At 45.8% G+C, this 23,595-nt stretch overlaps 2 protein-coding genes across 3 annotated transcripts in view; both read left to right on the top strand.

Annotated features, from left to right (window-relative positions):
- LOC115374513 (semaphorin-4A-like) overlaps window positions 1-5,787 on the top strand; it is a 15,193-nt gene extending 9,406 nt beyond the window's left edge. Inside the window, exons 10-14 of the mRNA XM_030073485.1 lie at window positions 314-500; window positions 1,779-1,894; window positions 3,152-3,315; window positions 3,715-3,785; window positions 3,904-5,787. Of these exons, the coding sequence (XP_029929345.1) occupies window positions 314-500; window positions 1,779-1,894; window positions 3,152-3,315; window positions 3,715-3,785; window positions 3,904-4,685 (1,320 nt within the window). The 3' untranslated portion in view covers window positions 4,686-5,787. The remainder of the gene's footprint in view (window positions 1-313; window positions 501-1,778; window positions 1,895-3,151; window positions 3,316-3,714; window positions 3,786-3,903) is intronic.
- Window positions 5,788-7,847: 2,060 nt separating this feature from the next.
- LOC115373840 (membrane-spanning 4-domains subfamily A member 4A) lies at window positions 7,848-12,402 on the top strand. 2 transcript variants are annotated; one of them, XM_030072433.1, is made up of 7 exons: window positions 7,848-7,949; window positions 9,006-9,350; window positions 9,492-9,593; window positions 10,797-10,853; window positions 11,053-11,223; window positions 11,626-11,751; window positions 12,071-12,402. In XM_030072433.1, the coding sequence occupies exons 2-7, from the start codon at window positions 9,138-9,140 to the stop codon at window positions 12,173-12,175; spliced, it is 774 nt and encodes a 257-aa protein (XP_029928293.1). In that variant the 5' UTR covers window positions 7,848-7,949; window positions 9,006-9,137; the 3' UTR covers window positions 12,176-12,402. The 2 variants fall into 2 exon arrangements, with proteins under 2 accessions (XP_029928293.1, XP_029928291.1); XM_030072431.1 differs by having other exon boundaries at window positions 7,922-7,949; window positions 9,009-9,350.
- The last annotated feature ends 11,193 nt before the right edge of the window (window positions 12,403-23,595 follow it).

Raw genomic sequence — 23,595 nt, 5'->3', positions numbered from 1 at the left:
GCTGGTAGCCAGTGGCAGGCTACTCTCAGCAACTAGTGAGGAGGGGCCCCCTTGAGGGGAATTCCGATACCAGTGTCGTTGCACTTTCATCCTGCATTGAGCATCACAGAATTTGACACAGTTTGTCCTTGCATTTAGTTTATAACCAGTCGCTGTCTGGGGGCCCCCGGCCAGCTCGGGGCCCCAGGCAATTGCTTGATTTGCTTGGTTTGCTTGCCTTGTTGCGACGGGCCTGCTCTCTACACCTGCTGTGTTTGAAAAACTGACCTAAGAGCTGCCAGTAAACGACTCCACCATGATGTTTCCATGACAGTGCGGACTGGGAAATGCAACAGATGCAGTTTTGGCAGAGGTGAAGAGGAGTTTCCTGACCAGTGGCAGTGTGAAACCAGTGGGAGGTGTTCCAGTTTTCTCGACGGGTCAGCGCTACAGTCGCATTGCCGCTATGAGGACGAACACAACCGACGGCAAAGAGCACACTGTCCTGTTCCTCCTGACCGGTGAGACGTCTCACATTAAACACAGAATTATATCATGTTCCTTTTAATTATTTTTCAGTTTCCAGGTAAGTGCACCGTCAAAAGAAGACACTTGGTGGCACCCCGGATAAGAGCGTGCACCACGTGGGTTTGAATCCGACCTCAGGCCCTTGGCTGCAGGTCGTCCCCTCGCTCTGCCCCGCCTTTCCTGACTCTCTCTACTGTCACTGTCAAATAAAGCAGAAATACTAAAAAAAAAACCTTAACAAAGAAGACACTCTGTGTATGTGGGTGTGTGTCCAGAACACTCACACAACAAGCTCTTACTACTGCGTGTTACATGGACAGAAATATATTTCATCTTCTTCGTTGTCACTTAAAGCAGGTTCACATTTTTCATCAGTTTATCACCAATCACGTCTCCATCATGGAGGAAACCTGAAGAACTGTCTGCCGGTTCATGTGCTCATGTGTAGTTCAGTTCATGTGTTCATGTGAAAGGTGGATCAGTGATGAAAGGCTCATTTCCCAGTCAGAAGCTGTGCAGCTGTTCAGCTCACAGGTGTTCACATCACTTGGACAGTCAGATGAACAGGAAGCCTGATGTTACAGTTGGTCCATATTAGAGGTCAAACTGTTCATCAGGTCATGTGACTCAGCATGTTCAGTCTTCTGATGTGCACGGCTGGTTTGTTGAAAAATACAAATGAGAAAAACAGCATTAAATTTGGATTTATTTACATCATTTACACATCATTTACCTCCTAGTCAGACATATCGGAGCTTTCAGAAAAACACCAGATGATTGGTTGTAATTGCCAACATCCAACATTTGGATGTTGACAGGAGCGATGTTTACAAGTCAGAAGACAGCACTTAAAGGAATACTTCAACATTTTTGGCAAAATCCTCTTTTCCCGACTTCTCAGACTGAGACCAGATGTTGGACACCATGTTCTCCTCTGGACGTCCAGTGGTTCAGTTCCTATGGGTAGCATTTCCTGTTAGCTTAGCATAAAGACTTGAGGTCTATGGGAGTCGTTAGCCTGGCTCCGTCGGAGTGAAAAAATAAACCTTTCAGCAGCTTCATCTTGTTTACACAGTATGTCATGTGTAGACATGCTAACAACTCCCATAGACCTCAAGTCTTTATGCTAAGCTAACAGGAAATGCTACCCATAAGAAGTGCAGCACTGTTGGAGCATTCCTTTAAGGTGAGCAGGTGATGTGAACGCAGCACGGAGGCTGTGTGTGTGTGTTTGTCTAAGCCGTGTGTGTCGTCTCTCTCCTCGGGTCCAGAGTCTGGTTTCCTCCACAAAGTGCTGCTGCTGGCTCAGGGCCCGCGGCTCCTCGAGGAGGTCCAGGTCTTCACCCAACCTCAGCTGCTCAAAACCATCGTCCTGTCCGCCGCCAAGGTACAGGCTGCAGCACAACTCTGTGTGTGTGTGTGTGTGTGTATGTGTGTGTGTGTGTGTGTGTGTGTGTGTGTGTGTGTGTGTGTGTGTGTGTGTTTCTGTGCACAGAAACCAACAATAAGACAAACTTCCTGTTTTTTATGTCGTTAGAATTATCTGTGAAAATACAGAAATCAGGTTGTTTTTTCACATATTTGCACACATATTTTTACAACTAGGATTAATGCACATATTTATACATCATGCACATCCTGTTTTTTTTTTTTACAAATTGCTAATGCACATATTTTTAAATTTCTTTTTCTATTTCTTATAATATCACATACACACACACACACACGTATATATATATATATATAACATATATGTTCTTTGAGCAGCTGCAACTGACCCAGCGTTCAACAAAGTATTTCTGGCTCTGGTTCTGCTTCTGGTTCTGGTTCTGGTTCTAGTTCTGGTGCGAGGTTACAGTGTGGAAGTTTCTTGCAGATCTTAATGGCCGGATCTACTTTTCAATTTAAACAGGAAGATAACAAGAAAAGAGCTGTTTAATTTCCTCACACAGTTCCTGAACTTGTTATTTATATCATCCCTTGACTTTTATGACACTCTTTAGACTTTTTAGAGATGTGGTAAAGCTCTTTTTACAGGTGTCATTTTGTTTTTATAGAAATAAACTCTGACCCTCTCTAGCTTGGCGGTGGCTGTGGTGGTGGCAGACGAATCAAGAGCCAAAGATAAATATCATGTTTGACAGGAAATGAAGCGGTGCACTGCAGCTTCTGCTTACTGTTCTTCTGAAACACAGTCAAGCAGGCACAGGCGCTCGCCTCGGCATCAAAATCATTTACAAACATCCTTTTTGAAAACAGGAAACCGGTTTCCACTCACCATGCTGTGTTCACATGACCTCAGACATCGGACATCAGAGTTTCGGCTTTGCAAATTTCCACCAGTGACAACATTTTGTATTTTTTTTTTTATTATATTGACCAAACCTGGTGAGGCAGCTGGGAAGGCCTTTGTTAGGGGGGGCAGCTGTCATCCCATGCCACCTCCTGGAGCCGCCACTGTCACACAGGCCAGCCGTGCTGCTTTTGTGCCTCTGCAAAACCAAAATCTGTTTTTCCATGTCAGTTACAGTTGATGTTCCTGAGTGTTGTCAAATGTCGTTGAATGTCTTCTTTGAATTGCATCTGATAGATGAGGTAAGAAACGCCCCAGGTGTAAAAGTGTGATGTTTCTGCTGTCCTGCAGGGTGTGGTTTATGTTGGGACGTCGGAGGGCGTGACGGCCGTGCCCGTCGCCAGCTGCCAGTCCCACCGCACCTGCAGCCGGTGCGTCATGGCCGGAGACCCATTCTGCGCCTGGGACCTGAACCGGAGGCTCTGCAGCAGCGTGACCCCCGGTGCCACCAACATGTGAGGAAACACCTGAGATCAACATTACTGTAGTTTCCACACAGAGCTGAGAGCTCAGCTGGACTGTCTGGAGGCTCTTGAAGACGTTTCTGTTCTTCAGCTCGGACAGACAGGTGGGAGTCCCAGCTGTTTCACCTGTGGGCTCGTTCTCCAGGCCGCTGGCTCCTTAGTGCTCCTTCCTGCTGGGACCACCTCGTTAGTGTGGTTAAGGTCAGCTGACTCGAGGAGTGAACAGCGGTCGATAGGGAACGACAGACAGTCCAGTTGACCTCCACTCAGCTCTGTGTGGACAACCAGGACCTGGATGAGTGAGAACTTCCACAGACAGTGACGGTGGTAATGCTCGTTCCTATAAAGACATTCATGCTCTCACTGACAGAACACCATTTTCCTCCTCAGGGTCCAAGACGTGGAGAACAGCCATATCAGTCAAGAATGTCTGGAACAAACCAAGGTCCAAAATCTCTCAGGTAACGTCGTCTTGATGAGTTAGAACAGATGGGGCTGCCAGTGTGTAAAAGTGACTTTCTCTCACCTGTACTGCTACCTGAGGTGATGTTGATGACTGAAATTGTCTCTGTCCTACAGTGGAAGTACATTTGAATGAGGTGGTAAGGCTTTCGTGTTCGAAACCTTCCAACCTGGCAACCCTGAAGTGGACCTTTCCTGGAGAGCGAGCCGAGCAGCTCTCGGTGCAGTCAGCCGACGGCGGCCTGATGTTCCTGGCTGCGCCCGACACCCTGGGGACCTTCCGCTGCACGTCAAAGGAGGGCGGGCACGAAGAGGATGTTGTTATCTACACCGTCAGACAGAGGGCGCTGCCACGTTCACCAGCACTGCCTCCAACGGTCAAGCAGTACAACACCGACACCAGCGACCACAGGGAGACCGCCACCAATCCTCCAGAGATCACAGAAAATGAGGAATGGGTTCCGTTGACCATGGAACCTTCCCGGAACTTGGAGGAAAACCCGCCTGAGAACCCCGGCCATGTTAGCGATGATGGTGAGAACAAAGTCTCACCTACTCAGGGAGCAACGGAATCCGATTATGGTTATCGCAGTGATGATCCCACGACTGCTGGAGCAGAAACCAGTGGCTCAGACCAGCAGCTGGAAGATGTTCCAGACATCAAGTGTTTGAAAGAGAAGAGTTACTTCAGCGAGCTGCTGGTGGTCTCTCTCCTGCTGGCCGTCTGCGTCAGCCTGCTGATGCTCACAGGGTTCTTCAGGTGGCGCCAGAGGAAGGCGGGTCTGAAAACGAGTCCTCTGGTCACCGCGGAGGAAGCCGGCGAGGCGCAGGACTCCCTGGAGAGCGTTCCCTCCCTGAGCCCGGACAGCTCCACTCCTGAGCTCAAAGTGGTGGAGTGACGTCGACGCCGCGTGAAAACCTCCAAACTCGAATCCAGTGTTTTGTTACGTCTTCACCTCAACCGAGAGATTGTAAGTGCTGCGTTCAAGAGCTCGTCTTAACGTCTTGCTTTTCAGTTTGCAAGTTGCAAAAAACAGTTTTGCACGTTCAAGCAGTTTGATGGTTGTTTTATTTCAAAAGTCAAGCAGCAGCAGCAGCAGCAGACAGACAGGAGAAAGTGCATCAACTGCATGCATCAGGGATACAGCTGATCTATATTGTAATGTGTCTGAAAGAAAAGTGCTATAAGATGAAAAAAAAAAATCATTCCAGTAGAACGATGGCAATGTCAGACCCTGTTGGACAACCTGGCGACGGCTGGTGGATGCCGCGGCGTGTCGCAGCGCCTGAGGAGCCGGCGCCTGCAGGCCTTCCACCTGAAGCAGCGAGGAGACAGGAAGTGATCCTCAGTCTTCTGTCAGGTTTCTAAAGCAGGGGTCACTTTTCAGAGGAAGTCAGTAGAAACCTTCAGGTCGCTCATTTTACCTTTTAGACTGGACAAAGCTTCTGGAATAAATGCCAACACACTGTCGGTGTTTTTTCCATCTCTTTGTTCCTCTGTTTGATCTGTTTGTTTGTTTTTGTTCTAATAAAATGAATGAAGCTCGTAGACGAGCTCTGCCAGCAGGCCTTCTGTCTCACTCCTGCCAAAATGAAGAAGCAGCTGCAGTTTGGGTGTGTTCTCTTTTTATTATGTGAACTCAGGGGCTTTAAGTCAATGCCAAGACCAGATCCAGATCCAGATCCAGATCCAGATCGAGTCCACCTGTCCTAAATTCACTTTTATAAATATCTGGCCTTGAAAAGCATGCTTCCATCTGAACACATGCAGTCTTCAACAGATCTGATTTCTTTTAGTCGATGTGAGTGAAGTTCCTCTGCATCAGATCAACATTTAATATTTCAGCCGTCGTCCGAACCACCGCCACCAGCTCGCCGCGCTGTGGCTCTCCACTTCAGATGTGACACACCTTTTATTGTATTTTGTTAAATTTTAGTTTATATTTCATTTCATTTTGTTTTATTATTTTTATTTCATTTTATTGTATTTTTATTTTTATTTAATTTTATTGTATTGTGTTTTATTTTAGCCTATTTTATCTCATTTTTTCTGTCTGTGAAGCACTTTGGAGTGTTCTTTCGATAAGTGCCCTATAAATACAGATTGTTACCTCTAAAATCACATTTGAAATGATTATTATTGGAAAATGAGTCTGATTCTGCGTCAGTGTGATTAAAGTGTGTGTGTCTGTGTGTGTGTGTGTGTGTGTGTGTGTGTGTGTGTGTGTGTCATGCCGCTCTGAGGAAATCCCCGACATCCAATGAAAGCCGCCGTTGTTCTCGCTTCCTGTTTATAAATGTGTCTGTTATATTTTGTTCTGTGAGAGACGCTGAAATTATTTTTTAGGATTCTTGCTGATGTAAACGTTTGGACCGCCTGCCTCGCTTCACACAGCCTCGTCACTGCACGCATAGAACTGAATAAAAGTAGATTTACACTCAATAAAGTCTGTTGCTGAGCTTTACTGTCACTGAGTGTTCTCCTCCAGGGTTTGTGTTTGGTTGTTTGTTTTTGAAGGAATTAATTATTATTAATTAATTGAAGGAAATCTGAGATTTTATTGGAAACATAAATAAATTAGAATATGGTTGCTGAAAACATGTGAAAATACTGATAACTACAGTGTTGAACTGTGGAGTTTGAGGGTAAAACTGTTTTTGAGGTCACTGTATGAGTCAATGTCGTCTGAACAGTGTGAGCGTCTCCTCGTCCACCAGGATGACCTGGATCAAGTTGACATCAAAGAGATTTGCTGTCTCTTTATTTCTGCTAATGATAATAAAAGAAATCTGTTTGGGGCCTTCACTTAGTCCTGTTTATTATCTTATGTTTTTGCTTGTTAATACAACATGAACCCTGCTAACTGTATGAGCCATTTTTTGGTTTGGGCTAATTGTGTCATGATCATTTCAATACTTATGAGATTTTTAGGTTCTATGTGTTGTATTTAAAGTCGCCTATTTGTATTCAGATGCAGACATAAAGAGACATGAAGAGATCCTTTAAATTAGTCATTGTATCAATTTCTGTACTTTTAATATTTTCAAATATGTGATCTAATGGGGCCGACCTCTGAAGGAAATTACAAAATGTACCCATATTTCTTCTTTTGCTATAGCTGGATAAAAGTATCAAACCACGTGTTAAAATGCACCAGAATACAGTAGTAGTCGACTTTATTTGTGCCCGTAGGGAAATTGGTTACAGGAAATGGTGTCTAGTAAGTACAAAATTTTCTGGGGGAGGACCCCCAGACCCCCATTAAGTTGTCCCACTTTTTTTTTTTTTTTTTTTGCTTCTGGCGCCCATGATATGATATGTGCTTTAAAACACAGAAAAATAACTCCATGGTTTTTCACTTGCTGACACATTTTTTAATGCGTCTGCAGTTTGGTCTGGAGTGTCTGAGCTTCAGGACCAATAATAACCCGTCACTAAGAGCTGGCTTTGTCCTGGTTGAGCTGCAGAGAGTGACTTGATGTGTGAAACACAGTTATGAAGAGCAGCAGCTGTGCATCATCCCACTGCAGGGCGGAGCGCCAACAAAACACCTGGAAAGAACAAATAAAGTCCCTCCTGAGCGCTGGATCGCAGCGGGAGGTCAGAGGAGCGGCTCTCTGCTCAGGGTTTGGTTTGCTGAGTGTTAACAGGAGTTCCTGCGAGGTGTTATTCTCTCTCACCAGCCAGCAGGATCATCACCAGCCTCCTGCCGGACCGGTCCCCCGGCTCTGCGCTGCACTGACGTGTCTCTCTGAGTAAACAACAAACTGGGGGAGGAGGAGGAGGAGGAGGAGGAGGAGGAGGAGGAAGAGCATTACTGGAAATGAAGCGGTGGATGTGTTTATGCTGCCTTCAAGTGTTGCTGGGAATAACAGCTCCGCGTCTGATGGTGCAGAAACACAGCGGCAGCATCGAGCCGCAGGTGTGATGACGTGTGGAGGAGCTCCTGCACAGTTAAAAGGTTTAATAAACAGTTTCATAGTAATCAGTCAGTCAGTCAGTCAGTCAGTCAGTCAGTCAGTCAGTTAGTCAGCTGATGTTTGTCCTGACTTGTGTGGTGTTTGGGATGTACGAGCTGCTCCGGAGCCCCTGAAGGCAGCACGTTCAGCGCAGCGGCTCAGGTTGCCTTCACTCACTTCCGTGTCCGCAGCGAGGCTCGCGGGTAAGATGGTTCTCATGACTTTATTTATTTAATCTGAGTATTTATTTAATCTGAATAATTATTAAATGTGACAGCGCAGAGACACTGACGCCAGACACACAAACACATTTCCGTTTTTACTGCTGTCGGTTTTGCTCTGCTTTCCTCTGCTCGCTTTTGTTCTGGTTTTCTTTTCTTTTTTCTTTTTTTTCTTTTTTTTCTTTTTTTTTTTTTTTTTAAAAATCTGATAATCTGATAGTCTGACAGAGAAAAGTGAAGTTAAAGTGAAGATAAAAACTCCCCTGTCATAACTGTCATAACTGCGCCACAGCGTCCGCTTCCCTGCGACCCGCTGCCTTCCGCAGTTTGTTTTGTTCTGTCTGTTTAATCTGACAGATTAATCTGACAGATTATCCCAGTCATAGTCATAATTAAAATAATGAAAGTAAAAAACGTTATCATGGCAAACAAGTCGAGTAAGAGTTGATGAACTGGTGAATGAGTCAGTTTGACGGTGAGCTCGTCTCTGATGCCGCCGAGTCGCTCAGCCTCTCCGGTAAAAACAGCCTCATCCCGCACGAGCCGCGGCCCGCACAGGTGGTCCTCCCGCACACTTGCAGCACCTGAGCCCCCCCCCCCCGACCCGTCAGGCCGGAGGTCCCAAAAACAAAAACAAAAACAAACAAACAAACAAAAACATGTAATGACGTTCACCAAGTCATTTTTTTTGTTGATCACCCTACCTCCAAACAGAGAGGCGGGACTAATCAGTGAAATCACCTGGTGGAGTTTTTGGTTGGAATGAAAACCTGCAGCCTCTTGGCCTCCATGGCACCAGTTTGACACCCCTGGCCTAGATAGATATAGATATATAGAGATGTGGACATATACATAGGCAGATGTAGATCTATAGATCGCTTATTCCTTGAAAATAGTCATAATTAAAATAATTAGAGTAAAAAAACATTATCACGGCAAACAAGTCAAATCAGAGTTGATAATAATAAAAGGCCAAAGCGTAGTGAGTTTTAAAAATGTTTTTCTAAGAAGTAAAAAAGAATTTGGTTTTGCTTCCAGAAGGAGAGTGGCACAGCGTGAACCTGAACTCCAGACCTGAACCCTGACCCTGAACTCCACGTCCGGGCTCCTGAACCGACTCTGCTGCTCTGCTGCTGCTCCGCGTCGCAGGCGTGACCTTTGACCTCCATCATGGCGTACACCTCCATCACGACGGCCGGCGGCGTCGTGGTCGTCACGCAGGTCTTCCCTCAGGGTGACGAGGAGAAAGTGCCGATCCTGGACCCCTCGGCGGCCCCCCTGCTGGCCCCCTCCGGCCCCGCCCGCCCGACCCCGCCCACCGCTCCGGCCAAGCCGCCCAACATGACGGCCACCTTCCTGAAGGGGGAGCCGCAGGCGCTCGGGGTGAGAGACACTCACACATCATCATTAACCCAACAGGACTTTTATTTTGACACTTCTTAACTTCTTAATTTGGACTATCTCCTTCTGTGTTGTGTTTGTGTGTGTGTGTGTGTGTGTGTGTGTGTGTGTGCATGCGTGCAGATCGTGCAGATCTTCGTGGGTCTCATGTGTGTGTTGTTCAGTCTGACGGCGCTCGTGTCTCATCATCAGATGGTCCACGCTCCGCTCGCCGCTGGCCTCGCCGTGAGTACCAGCCCACAGGGAAACCACGGCAACGCACTCATTACACTCTGATAACACTCTGATAATAATCTGATAATACAGATAATAGTCTGATAATACTGTGATAATACAGATAATACTCTGATAATACTAATAATACTCTGATAATACTGATAATACTCTGATAATACTAATAATACTCTGATAATACTGATAATACTCAGATAATACTCTGATAATACTCTGATAATACTAATAATACTCTGATAACACTGATAATACTCTGATAATACAGATAATACTCTGATAATACAGATAATACTCTGATAATACTCTGATAATACTCTGATAATACAGATAATACTCTGATAATACAGATAATACTCTGATAATACTGATAATACTCTGATAATACTCTGATAACACTGATAATACTCTGATAATACAGATAATACTCTGATAATACTCTGATAATACTGATAATACTCTGATAATACTCTGATAATACAGATGATACTCTGATAATACTCTGACAATACAGATAATACTCTGATGATACAGACAATACTCCGATGATACTCTAATAATACTCTGATAATACAGATAATTCTCTGATAATACAGATTATGCTCTTATAATACTGTGATAATACAGAAAATACTCTGATAATACTCTGATAATACAATAATAGTCTGTTAATACTCTGGTAATACTCTGATTATACAGATAATACTCTGGTAATACTCTGATAATACAGATGATACTCCGGTAATACTCTGATAATACTCTGGTAGTCCTCTGATAATACTCTGGTAATACTCTGGTAATACTTTGACAATACAGATAATACTCTCGTAATACTCTGATAGTACAGATAATACTCTGATAATACAAACAATACTCTTGCAATACTCTAATAATACTCTGATAATACTCTGATAATATAGATAATACTCTGGTAATCCTCTGATAATACTCTGATAATACTCTGGTAATCCTCTGGTCATACTCTGGTAATACTCTGATAATACAGATAATACTCTGGTAATACTCTGATAATACAGATAATACTCTGGTAATACTCTGATAATACAAATAATACTCTAGTAATACTCTGGTAACACTCTAGTAATACTCTGGTAATACTCTGGTAATACTCTGCTAACAGAGCAGAACATGCTGAGTTTGGTTCTCGGGGCTGACTGGAGTTTTTCTGTCGCTCAGTTCGTCGTGTCCGGCTCTGTGGCCGTGGCGGCGAGGAGGGGAACTGCTGTGGGCCTGGTGAGTTTCCCTGCTGTCAGTGACAGCCACAACAATAACAACAACAACAATAACAACAACATTTCATTATAGAAATAGTTACAATAATAATGATAGTAATAATGATGATAGTAATAGTAATCTTGTTTTAGAGTCTTCTGATCGTAACTGGAGATGTAAGACAGGAAGTGTCTCTAATTCCTGTTTCCTGTGGCTGCAGATCTGGGCGACGCTGACGTGCAGCGTGGTGAGCACGCTGCTCGCCGTGGCGGCTGCCGCCTACCTCTGCACTCTGATGGCGACGCGCGCCGGCCAAGAGGAGCTCTGCGGAGACGTGATGTCCAAAAGCAGGATGAGGCGGGACTGTGACAGCATGCAGTGGCGTCTGAACGTAGGTTATCACACCGAGACACACACTGACGCTTTCAGACGGGATTAACAGTGAAAATATGTGCCAGTGGGATGAGATAATCTGAGATAATCCTCCACTTGTTTGCAGGTCAGTGTCATTTGTTTCAGGAATAAGTTTAAATGTGTTCAAACAGGCAGAATTCAAGAAAATTCTGGAGACAAGTTGATTAGAGTTGAAAACAAGCAGGGATTATTTTAGATTATCTCATCCCACTGAACTGCACACGGTTCAGATCTAAATCTCTACAGGCTTTGATAACGGTCTGCCCGGCCTTAACGCCTGTCATTGTGCTTCTGAGCAAGGCACCACAGGCCGTGCTGCAGAAACCTGCAGCCTCAGGATGAGCTGCTCTGACGTGTTTCTGGACGTTTGTCTCTGCAGCGAGTCATGGACGGACTCCGCGGCCTCATCCTGGCTCTGCTCGCCCTGCAGATCTGTGTCGCCGTCTCCCTCTCGGTTTTCTCCTCTAGAGCCCTGAGCCGCCGTGGAAGCTCCGCCCCCGACACGGTAAGACTGCCGGGCAAACCTCCGTAGAGCTCGGTCCTCTGGCGGCCATGTTGGAGGTCTGCAGCTGTCACGTCTCTGTTCCACGTCGAGTGCTCACCTGAGTCGATGACCAGCAGACTTTCAGAGTGCATCTTAAAATATAAATAAAATATAAACAAACAGACTAACTGTGTTTTAGAGGAAAGCAAACTAGGAAACACATTCAGCAGAAGATAATTAAATAACATAAATACATAAACTAGAGGTAAGTAAGACGATGGGAAAATGGGACAAACCAGTTTGCTGACTAAGCCGATGCTGTTTGACCTCTGACCTCTAGGTGGCGGTGGAGAGCTGCGACGCTCCTGCAGTCAGCCCCACCACCGCGCTGTTGGCCAGCGTTGCCGAGGAAACGGCCTGTGAACCGCCTCCGTACTACCCCTGAGGCTGGACCACCATACTACAGAGTACCACAGAGTACTACACAATACTAAAGAATACTACAAAGTACTACAAAATACTATAGAATATTACAAAGTACCACAAAATATTACACATTATTACAAAGTAGTACAAAGTGATGACTTTCTGAGCACTTCCTCTTTCTCTGTGTGTGTGTGTGTGTGTGTGTGTGTGTGTGTGTGGGTGGGTGGGTGGGTGGGTGTGTGTGTGTGGGTGGGTGGGTGGATGGGTGTGTGTGTGTGTGTGTGTGTGTGTGTGTGTGGGTGGGTGTGTGTGTGTGTGTGTGTGTGTGTGTGTGTGGGTGTGTGTGGGTGTGTGTGTGTGTGTGTGGGTGTGTGTGTGTGTGTGTGTGTGGGTGTGGGTTAGGCAGTTTATTGTTTATTTCAGTTTAATCACGGCTGCCTTCGTTATGCTGACGATCACGCACTTTATCTGTCTATTAATTCAATAAAATGATGATTTCAGTCCCTCGTCGTTCTTCGTTCTTCTGGCAGGAAGTTCCAGCTCCATTTGATCCACTAACGCAGAGGTTTTCAAAGTGGGGTCTGGGGACCCTCAGGGGTCCTCAAGGAACAGTTTAAAGGCCGAGGTCCGACGCCTTTCACAAACTTTTAAGCACAACAAATCTGATCCACGGCACCGATCTGACTTTTAAAGAAATCATTTTAATGATCAGAAATATAGTTTTCTGGAAAATTTTGTTTTGTTTTGCAAATTTTCAGGTCAGTTTTTATGGAATTTTATGTTTTGTTTTTTTCCCCTCCTAATTTCTTTAACAATGTTCCTGTAATTCTTTGGCCAGTTTCCTGATTCCCCCTTTTCTCTGTGTTTTTGAAAGAAATCAGATGATTTTGTTCAGGTTTCAAAGGGTTCATTTTACTGTAAATTAAGCCAGTAGAACTAGAACAATAGAACAAAAATCATCTGTAACTGAACTTCATTTCCCTGCCATTCTCTCTGTGTGTGTGTGTGTGTGTGTGTGTGTGTGTGTGTGCGCGCGCATTCAAATGGCAGCCCAGAGACAAAATAATCCAAGTTAATCCCGCAGGAACCTTGTCAGCTGCTGGAACAGGAAGCAGAACCGACTCTGAACTCTGTCGCCCTCCGCTGGCCAGACGCCGTCACTGCAGCTGGGAACACGCCAGCCCTCTGGAGCCCTGTGATTGGCTGTTGGACTGATGTGACATCATTAACCACGAGAACAGCAAACAGCGGGTTAGGGTTCTGCTCACTTCTATCTTGTTTCCCATTTATCTTACAGAGAGAACATTCATACACAGAACACAGAGAGAACATTCATACAAGGAACACAGAACATTCACACAGAACACAGAACATTCATACAGAACACAGAGAGAACATTCACACAGAACACAGAGAGAACATTCACAGAGAACACAGAGAACATTCATACAGAAAACAACATTCACACAGAACATTCACACAGAACACAGAGAGAACATTCATACACAGAACACAGAGAGAGAACATTCATACAAGGAACAAAGAGAACATTCACACAGAACATTCACACAACACAGAACGTTCACACAGAACACAGAACATTCATAGAGAACACAGAATATTCACACACAGAACACACAGAGAACATTCACACAGAACACAGAGAGAGAACATTCACACAGAACACAGAGAGAGAACATTCACACATAGAACAGAGAGAGAGAGAACATTCATACAGAACGCAGAACATTCACACAGAACACAGAGAACATTCACACAGAACACAGACAGAGAACATTCATACAGAACGCAGACAGAGAACATTCACACAGAACACAGAGAGAGAACATTCACACATAGAACAGAGAGAGAGAGAACATTCATACAGAACACAGAACATTCACACAGAACACACAGAGAACATTCACACAGAACACAGACAGAGAACATTCATACAGAACGCAGAACATTCACACAGAACACAGAGAGAGAACATTCACACAGAACACAGACAGAGAACATTCATACAGAACGCAGACAGAGAACATTCATACAGAACGCAGAACATTCACACAGAACACAGAGAGAGAACATTCACACACAGAACACAGAGAGAGAACATTCACACAGAACAGAGAGAACATTCACACAGAACACACACAGAGACCATTCATACAGAACACAGAGAGAACATTCATACAGAACACAGAGAACATTCACACAGAACACAGAGAGAAGATTCACACAGAACACAGAGAGAACATTCACAAACAGAACGCAGAACATTCACACAGAACACAGAGAGAACATTCACAAACAGAACGCAGAACATTCACACAGAACACAGAGAGAACACAGAACACAGAGAGAGAACATTCACAGAGAACACTCAACGAACATTCATGCAGAACACAGAGAACATTCACACATAGAACACAGAGAACATTCATACAGAACACACAGAGAACATTCACACAGAACACAGAGAGAACATTCACACCCAGAGCACAGAGAGAGAACATTCACACACAGAACATAGAGAGAGAACATTCACACACAGAACACAAAGAGAGACCATTCACACAGAACACAGAGAGAACATTCACACAGAACACACAGAGAACATTCACACACAGAACACAGAGAGAGAACATCCACACACAGAGAACATTCATACAGAACACAGAACATTCACACAGAACACAGAACATTCACACAGAACACAGAGAACATTCATACAGAACACAGAGGGAACATTGACACAAAGAACAGAGAGAGAGAACATTCACACAGAACACAGAACATTCACACACAGAACAGAGAGAGAGAACATTCACACAGAACACAGAGAACATTCACACCCAGAACACAGAGAACATTCACACAGAACACAGAGAGCATTCACAGAGAACACACAGAGAACATTCACACAGAACACAGAGAGAGAGAGAACATTCACACACAGAACACAGAGGGAGAACATTCACAGACAGAACAGAGAGAGAGAACATTCACAGAGAACACACACAGAGAACATTCACACAGAACACAGAGTGTTCTGTTTTTTGAGAATGTTCTGGTTTAGTTGAGTTTTTGCTGGTTCCTTCAAGAACTTCTTATGGTTCTTTGAGGAACCTTTGAAACCCCTGCTGGCTTGCTGAGGTACTGCAGGGGGAACATGGAAACAGAAACAGAGGAACCCGTCGTGGATGTTCTGCAGGTTCTGGAAGCGTGTAGATCTTTAGATGTGGAACAGAACTACACTGAGAAAACATATTTCCAGTTTTTAACGTTGCAGGAACAGGAACCAGCAGGAACCAGCAGCAGGAACCAGCAGGTGAACGCGTGGCAGGTCTGAGGTTCTGCTGCGGCTCCAGGTGAGACGGCCTCAGGGTCATGGAGGTCAAAGGTCGTCTCAAATATTCATTTGAAGCTGCACGGCCGCCGCCATTCCATCTGCTCAGTTAATAACGCACACACACGCACGCACGCACGCGCACACACACACACACACACACACACACACACACACACACACACTACAGCTCCACCTCATTCTGAGCTGCTGCTGGTTCATGGTTAGACGGGGTTCTGCTGTCGTGTATTTACAGATCTGAATTTGAATTCTGAAGCGTGTGTGTGTGTGTGTGTGTGTGTGTGTGCGTGTGTTTCTAGGAGTCAGGAACCTCCAGGTTCTAGCAGGGTTCTTGTCCATGTTTTGTTCTGTGTTGTTGTTGCCTTCATTTGATTTGATTTGTTTTTGTCGGGACAGAAACCTCTGTGTGTCCCAGTGAGTCGCTCGTTCCTAAACGCCTCATGATTCTGCTCCCTGTGACTCTTGGGGGTCAAACTGACTCCCGTCCCGTGCAGAAATCTCATTTATCTGTTTTCCCTCCAACCCAAAAGACAATAAAAACTATAAAAGTGTCCGCTGTAGCGAGAGGTGGAGGATAAATGTTTTCCTCTGTCGGGTTGTAACCTTTTGGAAATCTCATCTGTTGTTTTTCTGCAGAAACGCTTTGGAAAAAAGACTTTGTCTCCCGCCTGCCTGGAGCAACAAAGCCACTGCTGTAATGAAGTAATCTGTCAGGATTAAAGCCATTCACTCACTCACACACACACACACACACACACACACACACACACACACACACACACACACACACACAGCAGGAGGGAAACACCACACAAATATGAAGCTGCTAATCACAGATAAGCTGTTTAAAAGGCCGCGGCTCAGGGGAGCTAATCTGTTATTCTGAGGATAATCCAGCATGCAGGCCACGACTCCTTCTGCACGATCTGCTCATTCTCACCACATATTTGATTTTTTTTTTTTTTTTTTAAGAACCACAACCTGAAGTTCACAGTGTAAAACCTGGAGCATCCGGCTGGTTTCCCTCAGACCAGCTGAGGGCAAAAATCCTCAATCTCTGATGTTTAGTTAATTCCAGGATTTTATTTGGGATGAAGTGATGTCATTAACTTTTTGGGGAATCTGCTCTCCGTCAGCCTGACTCTGCATTCCTCCATTAGTGATTTCCTACATTTCCCAGAATGCCTCGCTTTCTGCAGAGTAAAAGCCTCAGGAGTCGCGTCCTCTTCTGTCCCTGATGTGTTAACATTTTACAGACGTCTGCAAGGGCGCGGGAAGGGTGGTGCTGAGGGTGCTGCAGCACCCCCTGCTGAGGAGGGGTGGAATAAATGTCAAATTAATTTTACCACATTTCAAAGTCATTTTCTTTTGAAAATGACTTGATTGTGGCAGTCACTTAAGGTGTGGACAGGGGGAGAAAGTAAAACGTGTATTAATCTACTGCACCTAATGCAAGGAAAACGAAAAACATGTAAAACGCGTGCAGAGGGGCAATCACACCGAGACACATCAGGCGGCACCATCAGTCGGTATCAGGCGAACCGGCCGCGGCACCGGCCAGCATGAGGCAGCTCACCTGTCAGATCCGGCAGACCTGACCGGGTGGGCGCGGTGCCGGATGATGCCGCGGCGGGCTCGCCTGATGCCGACTGATGGTGCCGCGGCATGTGCGGGTCAATACGGTAGTCTAGAAAACTAGTGATTTTTTTTTCTCGTGCGCCCCCAAGTAGACTGCGCCCTGGGCAGTTGCACTGCCCATAGCAGAAACCGTCCCTGCTGCTGAGTCTGCCAGCACAGCGGGATGCTGCTGCAACTCTCTCTCACTTGTTTGCGCTGCGCTCGCACAGCTGGTTGTCTGTCACTGAAAGTTTAGCCTCCAAATCAGTGGTGTAGTCTACGTGATACGCAGGTATACGGCGTATACCCACTAGAAAAGGTCCCGCATTTCCGTATAACCACTTAAAAATGCGCAAAGATACGTATGAGTATGTTTTTTTGACATAACGTTCACTTTCTCCTTCATAAAGTCGCCTTCTCTGTGTTACGAAGCGCCTCTTTTTGACCATTTTTCGGGGGACACTACAGCTGGAGCTAACGTTAACGTTTCAGAAAGGGAGCCTGTGTGTGTGTGCGCGCGCAGGTGCACCCCCCTCCCCACCCACCCACCCCATACGCAGCACCCCCTGGCAAAAAGTAGTTCCCGCGCGCATGGACGTCTGGATTAAAAAAGAAAACACGGTCAGTGGGATAAATCAGCAGAGCTTTCTAAATCCTTCATCCTTTGCATGTGAAAAAAGAAAAAAAAATCTGGCATGTCTTTTATGACCTGAACAGGATTGACGCAGTACGATGGCATGTTAGTGCCACTATAGGGACAACCTCCAAGATTTAAACGGTAAATTTACAAGGAAAAAAAACTAAAAATTTATGAGAGGAAAACCTGAAAATTCTGAGATTATAAAGTCACAAACTGACAAGAAAACAGTGAAAACCAGTTTGTCCTCCTCCTGTGGGATCCAGTCTGAAGGAAATCCTGCTGGTCTGAGTCCAGAACCCCAACCTCCTCCTCAGCATGTGGACTCTGAAGAGACGTTGCTGTGACTTGGGCCGATTCAGAAGAAAACAATCTGCTGATTCTGGCTCAGATCAGCAGGATCTCCTTGTTCCTGAATCCCATGTCAGAGTAGAATCTGCTGAGGGGATCAGCTGCAGGCCTGAGACACGGCCAGTAGGGGGCAGCACAGGTGGAGCCACACACAGAGAGGAGGAGGAAAACTAGTTTCAGAGTTTTTTCTCGTTCTGTTTTTTTTTTCTTCATTGGTAGATACACAGACAGACAGACAGACAGACAGACAGACAGATAGATAAATAGATAGATAGATAGATAGATAGATAGATAGATAGATAGATAGATAGATAGATAGATAGGATGACTGTTCTGTTCATCCATGTGCACTGTATCCGTTCCTATTAAATAAACCATACACAAACGACATGAATATATAATGGGTGCTGCTCAACAACTTTGATGTGAATGACAAACGGCTCTCACGCGTTGTTGCGAGCCTAGCTCCGCCCAGTTCAGTTTCCGGCTCAGCCATTGGTGGAGACAAAAGGCCCGCTGCACGGTGGATGGAGAGCCGAGCTGCCAGTCACGGAGGGGCGGGGCTTGGCGTGCAGCTATATGAAGCAGGCGGTTGTAAAGTGGCGGAGTGGCCGTGCCGAGCTGTCCCCGCGTCCCTGTCCGCTGTAAGTCGGTCTGAGGAGAACAAAGAGAAGGCAGGAGTTGTGTGACAGCCGGAGGCAGATGGAGGCAGACAGCAGCGAGCAGATGAGGCCTCTGCTGACTTCCGTAAGTCCACAGTTTCCTCCTCAGTTTACGTGCTAGCCGGCGGCTAGCGATGCGCTTCAACAGGCTCCAGCTGTCAGACAGCGGAGGGACCGGAGAGACGCGGCTCCGCTCGGCTGGTGCTGCTTTCTAACGGGGCGGCGGCTCTGACGGTTAAACTGAGCTGTGATGCTGCTTCTGTGAAAACTTGTCAGCCGGTTGAAAAACGACGCCTGGGTCCGGCTGCTTTTGTTTGTGAGGGGCCACGCTGCTGCCAGGAAGTAGCTCCGGGAGGGAACTTGCCGTTTCCTCGCGCGGCGAGACGCGTCACGCCAAACTCCGTTCAGAAAGCTGGAGATTTTCCGTCACTTGCTTATCGGCAGAAAATATGTATCTCATAAACTACGAGTCGTTATGGTTTCTGGATCAATAGGAACCATTCTTCCGTTCGGCGGTCATCTCATCCACACAGCAGCACTTTCCCCGTTAAAATATCGACTTTTCCAACCAGCCCCCTACTATCCCCCCGCACCGAAAAACAGCATGTCGTGGTCTCAGGGTAGTGGTGTGAACCGGTTTTAAAGTTGAAATCGTAGCGAGGCCCGTGCTGCTTTTTTATTATATGTATGCCGGATATAAGAAAACATCTTTGCAATTCAGAAAACACTCTTGGATCTGGCATATGCGCACAGTTCTCATACCTGCTTACAACAACACTCACTGGCCAAGTTATTGAATGGAGTTTGGAGTAGATTTTTCTCCGCAGGAGTCATCCGGGATGTGGGTTTTTTCCTGCTTCTCTGTGACAGTCACTCACTGCCAGAGGATGCTGGAGCTGATGGGGCCACTTGTTGCCGTGCGTTTTGACCAAAACATGATTCACAAGGGGGTCTTGGTGGTCCCAGGGTCAGTGTCCTCTTGTCCTTGCGCAAGGCATTGGATGTCTGTTAGCTCCAGGGAGGCTGTGTGTAACCAAGCCTGACCTCTGACCTCCCTGAACAGCACACACACGGGCTTCCGTGACTGTCTTCTTTTGAAGTAATTCAAAAGAAGACAGTCATGTCATCCCTTGAGGTTTGGAGTTTCTCTCACAGATGATGGAGATGCTGGCTTCATGCTGGATGCTGCTGCCACAGAGAAGAGACAGATGAGTCACTGCTGGTTTAGCTTTCATCACCCCGGCGGCTTTTGTGTAGTAACTCTGACTCATGCCGCCTCACTCCACACCGCTGCTGTTTGTCTGTTTCACAGGACAAACTGTGAGGCTGCAGGATGCTTGAGGTTGTTTGGTGGCACTTGGTTTTGCAAAAATCTTTGGTTTGTTTGCACATCGGTGGGAAATGCTGACACTTGAGAGCGTCTTCTGCTCGCTCTGGTTTGGATGTTTCATGCCGTTGCAGATGAGGAGGGATGTTGAGCAGCTGCAGCTCAAAACGAGATTAGCAGTCTAATCTGTCGAACCAGAATAACTTTCAGCAGACAGGAGCGGGTCTTTACAGGATCCATGTGGCGACGACTGACATAATGAATATTTTTCATTGTTGGCAGAAAACTTTCTCGATGAATCATTAATGTGAAAAGTGAGTCTGATGCTGATGATGTATGAATTTGGAGAGGACAGAGGACAATATCAGCATGTTGGTGATCTTTGTGATTATCAAAAGTAGAATCAGTTCCCTGTTATAACTTACTTTTATTTTTATATTTATTTATTTATTTTCTAAATCTCAACTTCTTTGTCATCATTATTACCAGATGACAGATGTTTTGCCACGATAACGGGATCATTTCCTGGAGATCTTGACATAATGACACTATTTCGACATAATTTAAGATCTCGGAAAAAAAAAGTGCACACAGAAGTTGTGACGATCATTCAAACGTGAAGTAAAGAATAGAAGAAATACACACAATAATAACAACTGGAGAAGCTGTTTTTTTTCATTAATGTACGGTTATTCATTCTCTCATCACAACAGACAAAAAGTTTCATTATTTTGATTTTGAAAATCTAATCTCTCATGGTAAGGACTCTGGGTCGACCGATATTGGTTTTTCAGAGCCGAAACTGATTATTAGTAGTTAATGAGGCCGATGACCGATATTTGGAAACGATATAACCCTAACTCATCACCATACACAGGAAGTTCTCAGCAGCCTTTTTTTTTTTTTATAAAGTTAAGGGAAAAGTTAAATAAAAACTGAATAAAAAAATAAAAATAGCTCCCTGAGGTATTACTGATGCATTAATGTGTTCATCACTGAAACGTTGCAGCTGGTAAAGACGGAGCTCCTTTTAATTTTATGCGGCTGAAAAGCTTAAGCATATCAGCACGTGACTGTTTTGGGAAACTCTTATTTTGCATGAATAAAGTAAACGAGCAGTGTAACTATGAACTGAGTCACCTACGTCAAATACATTTATGGGTCAAAAGTCGCAGGTTTGCCTTCAAAATCAGGCGGAGTGACGTTATAAGTATTAAGTTTGAAGTATGAAGTACTACTCAAGTACCTCAAGTTTACCAGTCAGGACGCTACTTGAGTAAATGTACTCGTCACATACAGTTCTGTTATGTCTAAAGTTTATTACAGCGTTTCCCTCATGACTACAAGAAACAGCTGCGTCTGAGCAGAGACTGGGATTATGGACTGAGATTGGATTATGACCGGCTCTTTTACGCTAGTTAAATGTAAGAAGTAACATCATAGCCTTTCATTCTTTTCTATTGATCTGGCTGTGTGATGAACCAGCAAATGAATTCATGGACGTTCACTAACGAGTTCAAGTTAGCAGTAAGAGACATTATTGTCCTCTAACGAGACAACAACACGTGGAGACGGCGTCTCGTCCAGGTGATGATAATGACACAGGTGATGAGTGATGTGAGGTTTGCAGTGTGGGAGCTTGAATACGTCCCTGTGAACTGACACCGGTGTTGTTTAGAGACACATGAGCTGTCACTTCATCCTCGTAAACTCATGAACGCTCAGTATGGCGTAAACATGGAGGTGTGACGTTTTGTCCGTACGGTGCAGGATGAGATTAACTTCTGCTGGGTTTGGCTGTGATCCGTCCTCTGCGGGTCTGGGAGCCGCCGGCTTCCTGTCCAAACACACTGCGTGGAAACTGACCTGAAAGTGTGTGTGTGTTTTTTAATGTGGCCATTCAAATGAGCAGCTGCGCAGCACAAAGCGGCGGCGAGGCGGTGTGATGGTGACAGATTAGCCGAGCCGCCTTCAGGCTGCAGGGGATTGTTCACTTCACACAATGGAAGCAGTAATAATGTGCTGTTTATTACGAGCCTTTCAGCGCGCTGGCAGGGCTGTGACCTGAACCCCGGCCCGGCAGCCTGACGGTGATACTGGGGTTAGGTGGGTGTTATGGTTATTAGTATTACTATTATTACTATTTTTGTTATTCTTGTTCTGTTATTTCCAGAGTCTTGAAATGTTTTAAATCCTGTCAATACCAGCCTTTAAAAGTCATTAAATAGTTTTAAATCAGAGTTTTATGAGGTTTCAATTTCAATCTCATTTCATTGAAATCCATCTTTTTTCAAGCATCATCTGGTAAATACCAGAATCAGAAATACTTTATTCACCAGAAATGCTTTATTCATCCCCAGGGGGGAAACTTAAACCGACCACATTCCTGCTTAAATCTGAACTCTGACCTCTGACCTCTGACCTCGACAAATATAGACCTCCGACCCGACTGGTAAATTATCTGAATAAGGAGAAGATTTTATTCCACTGATGGAAAACTGGAGTGAAGAAAGTGTGAAGGCTCTGAAAGTTCATGTTCATATCGTAGTGGAATGAATGGAGGAAAGGGAGGAGGAGTGATGTGGCAGCTCTGAGAGCCCACTGCTCGCTCTGGGAGGAGAGCAGAGGAACGTGAAGGAGAGGAAACGCTGGACATGCAGAGGAACTGGGACAGTGTTTTTTTTTTTTTTTTGTTATTTTAATTTTGTTCTTTTTATAAAGCACATGTACCTGCTGCCTGTAGACGTGCCGCGGGTGTGATGCTCAGCAGCTGCTGTTACCGTGGTGATCAGGTGTCGGTGTGTCTTCAGCCCGAGTGCTTCAGGTTCCTCTGTCAGAGTTGGAGATGACAGCGCTCACCCCCTCAGGTCTGTGGGGTGCAGCTATGAGGGCAAGATCACACCCCGTGTCTCTGACCAAACACACCTGCTGCTCTCAGGAGGTCTGAACACACCTGGAGCTCTGGGACGTTCATCCTGATGTTGTCCTTGAAGTGTTTTTTCTGACCCCCAGGTCCTCGCTGGCCACACTTCTGGGCCGGTGTGTCTCAGCCAGGTGTGTGTCGGGCCAGGTGTGTGTCGGGCCAGGTGTGTGTCGGGCCAGGTGTGTGTCGGGCCGGTGTGTGTCGGGCCAGGTGTGTGTCAGGCCGGGTGTGTGTCGGGCCGGTGTGTGTCGGGCCGGGTGTGTGTCGGGCCGGGTGTGTGTCTCAGCCGGGTGTGTGTCGGGCCGGGTGTGTGTCGGGCCGGTGTGTGTCGGGCCGGGTGTGTCGGGCCGGGTGTGTCTCAGCCGGGTGTGTGTCGGGCCAGGTGTGTGTCGGGCCAAGTGTGTGTCGGCCAGGTGTGTGTCGGGCCAGGTGTGTGTCGGCCAGGTGTGTGTCGGCCAGGTGTGTGTCGGGCCAGGTGTGTGTCGGGCCAGGTGTGTGTCGGCCAGGTGTGTGTCGGGCCAGGTGTGTGTCGGGCCAGGTGTGTGT

Source organism: Myripristis murdjan, chromosome 16 (genome assembly GCF_902150065.1).
Source record: "Myripristis murdjan chromosome 16, fMyrMur1.1, whole genome shotgun sequence".
Classification (NCBI taxonomy): Eukaryota; Metazoa; Chordata; class Actinopteri; order Holocentriformes; family Holocentridae; genus Myripristis; species Myripristis murdjan.
The sequence above is the reverse complement of the archived record's forward strand: the minus strand, read 5'-3'. Positions and strand labels throughout refer to the sequence as shown.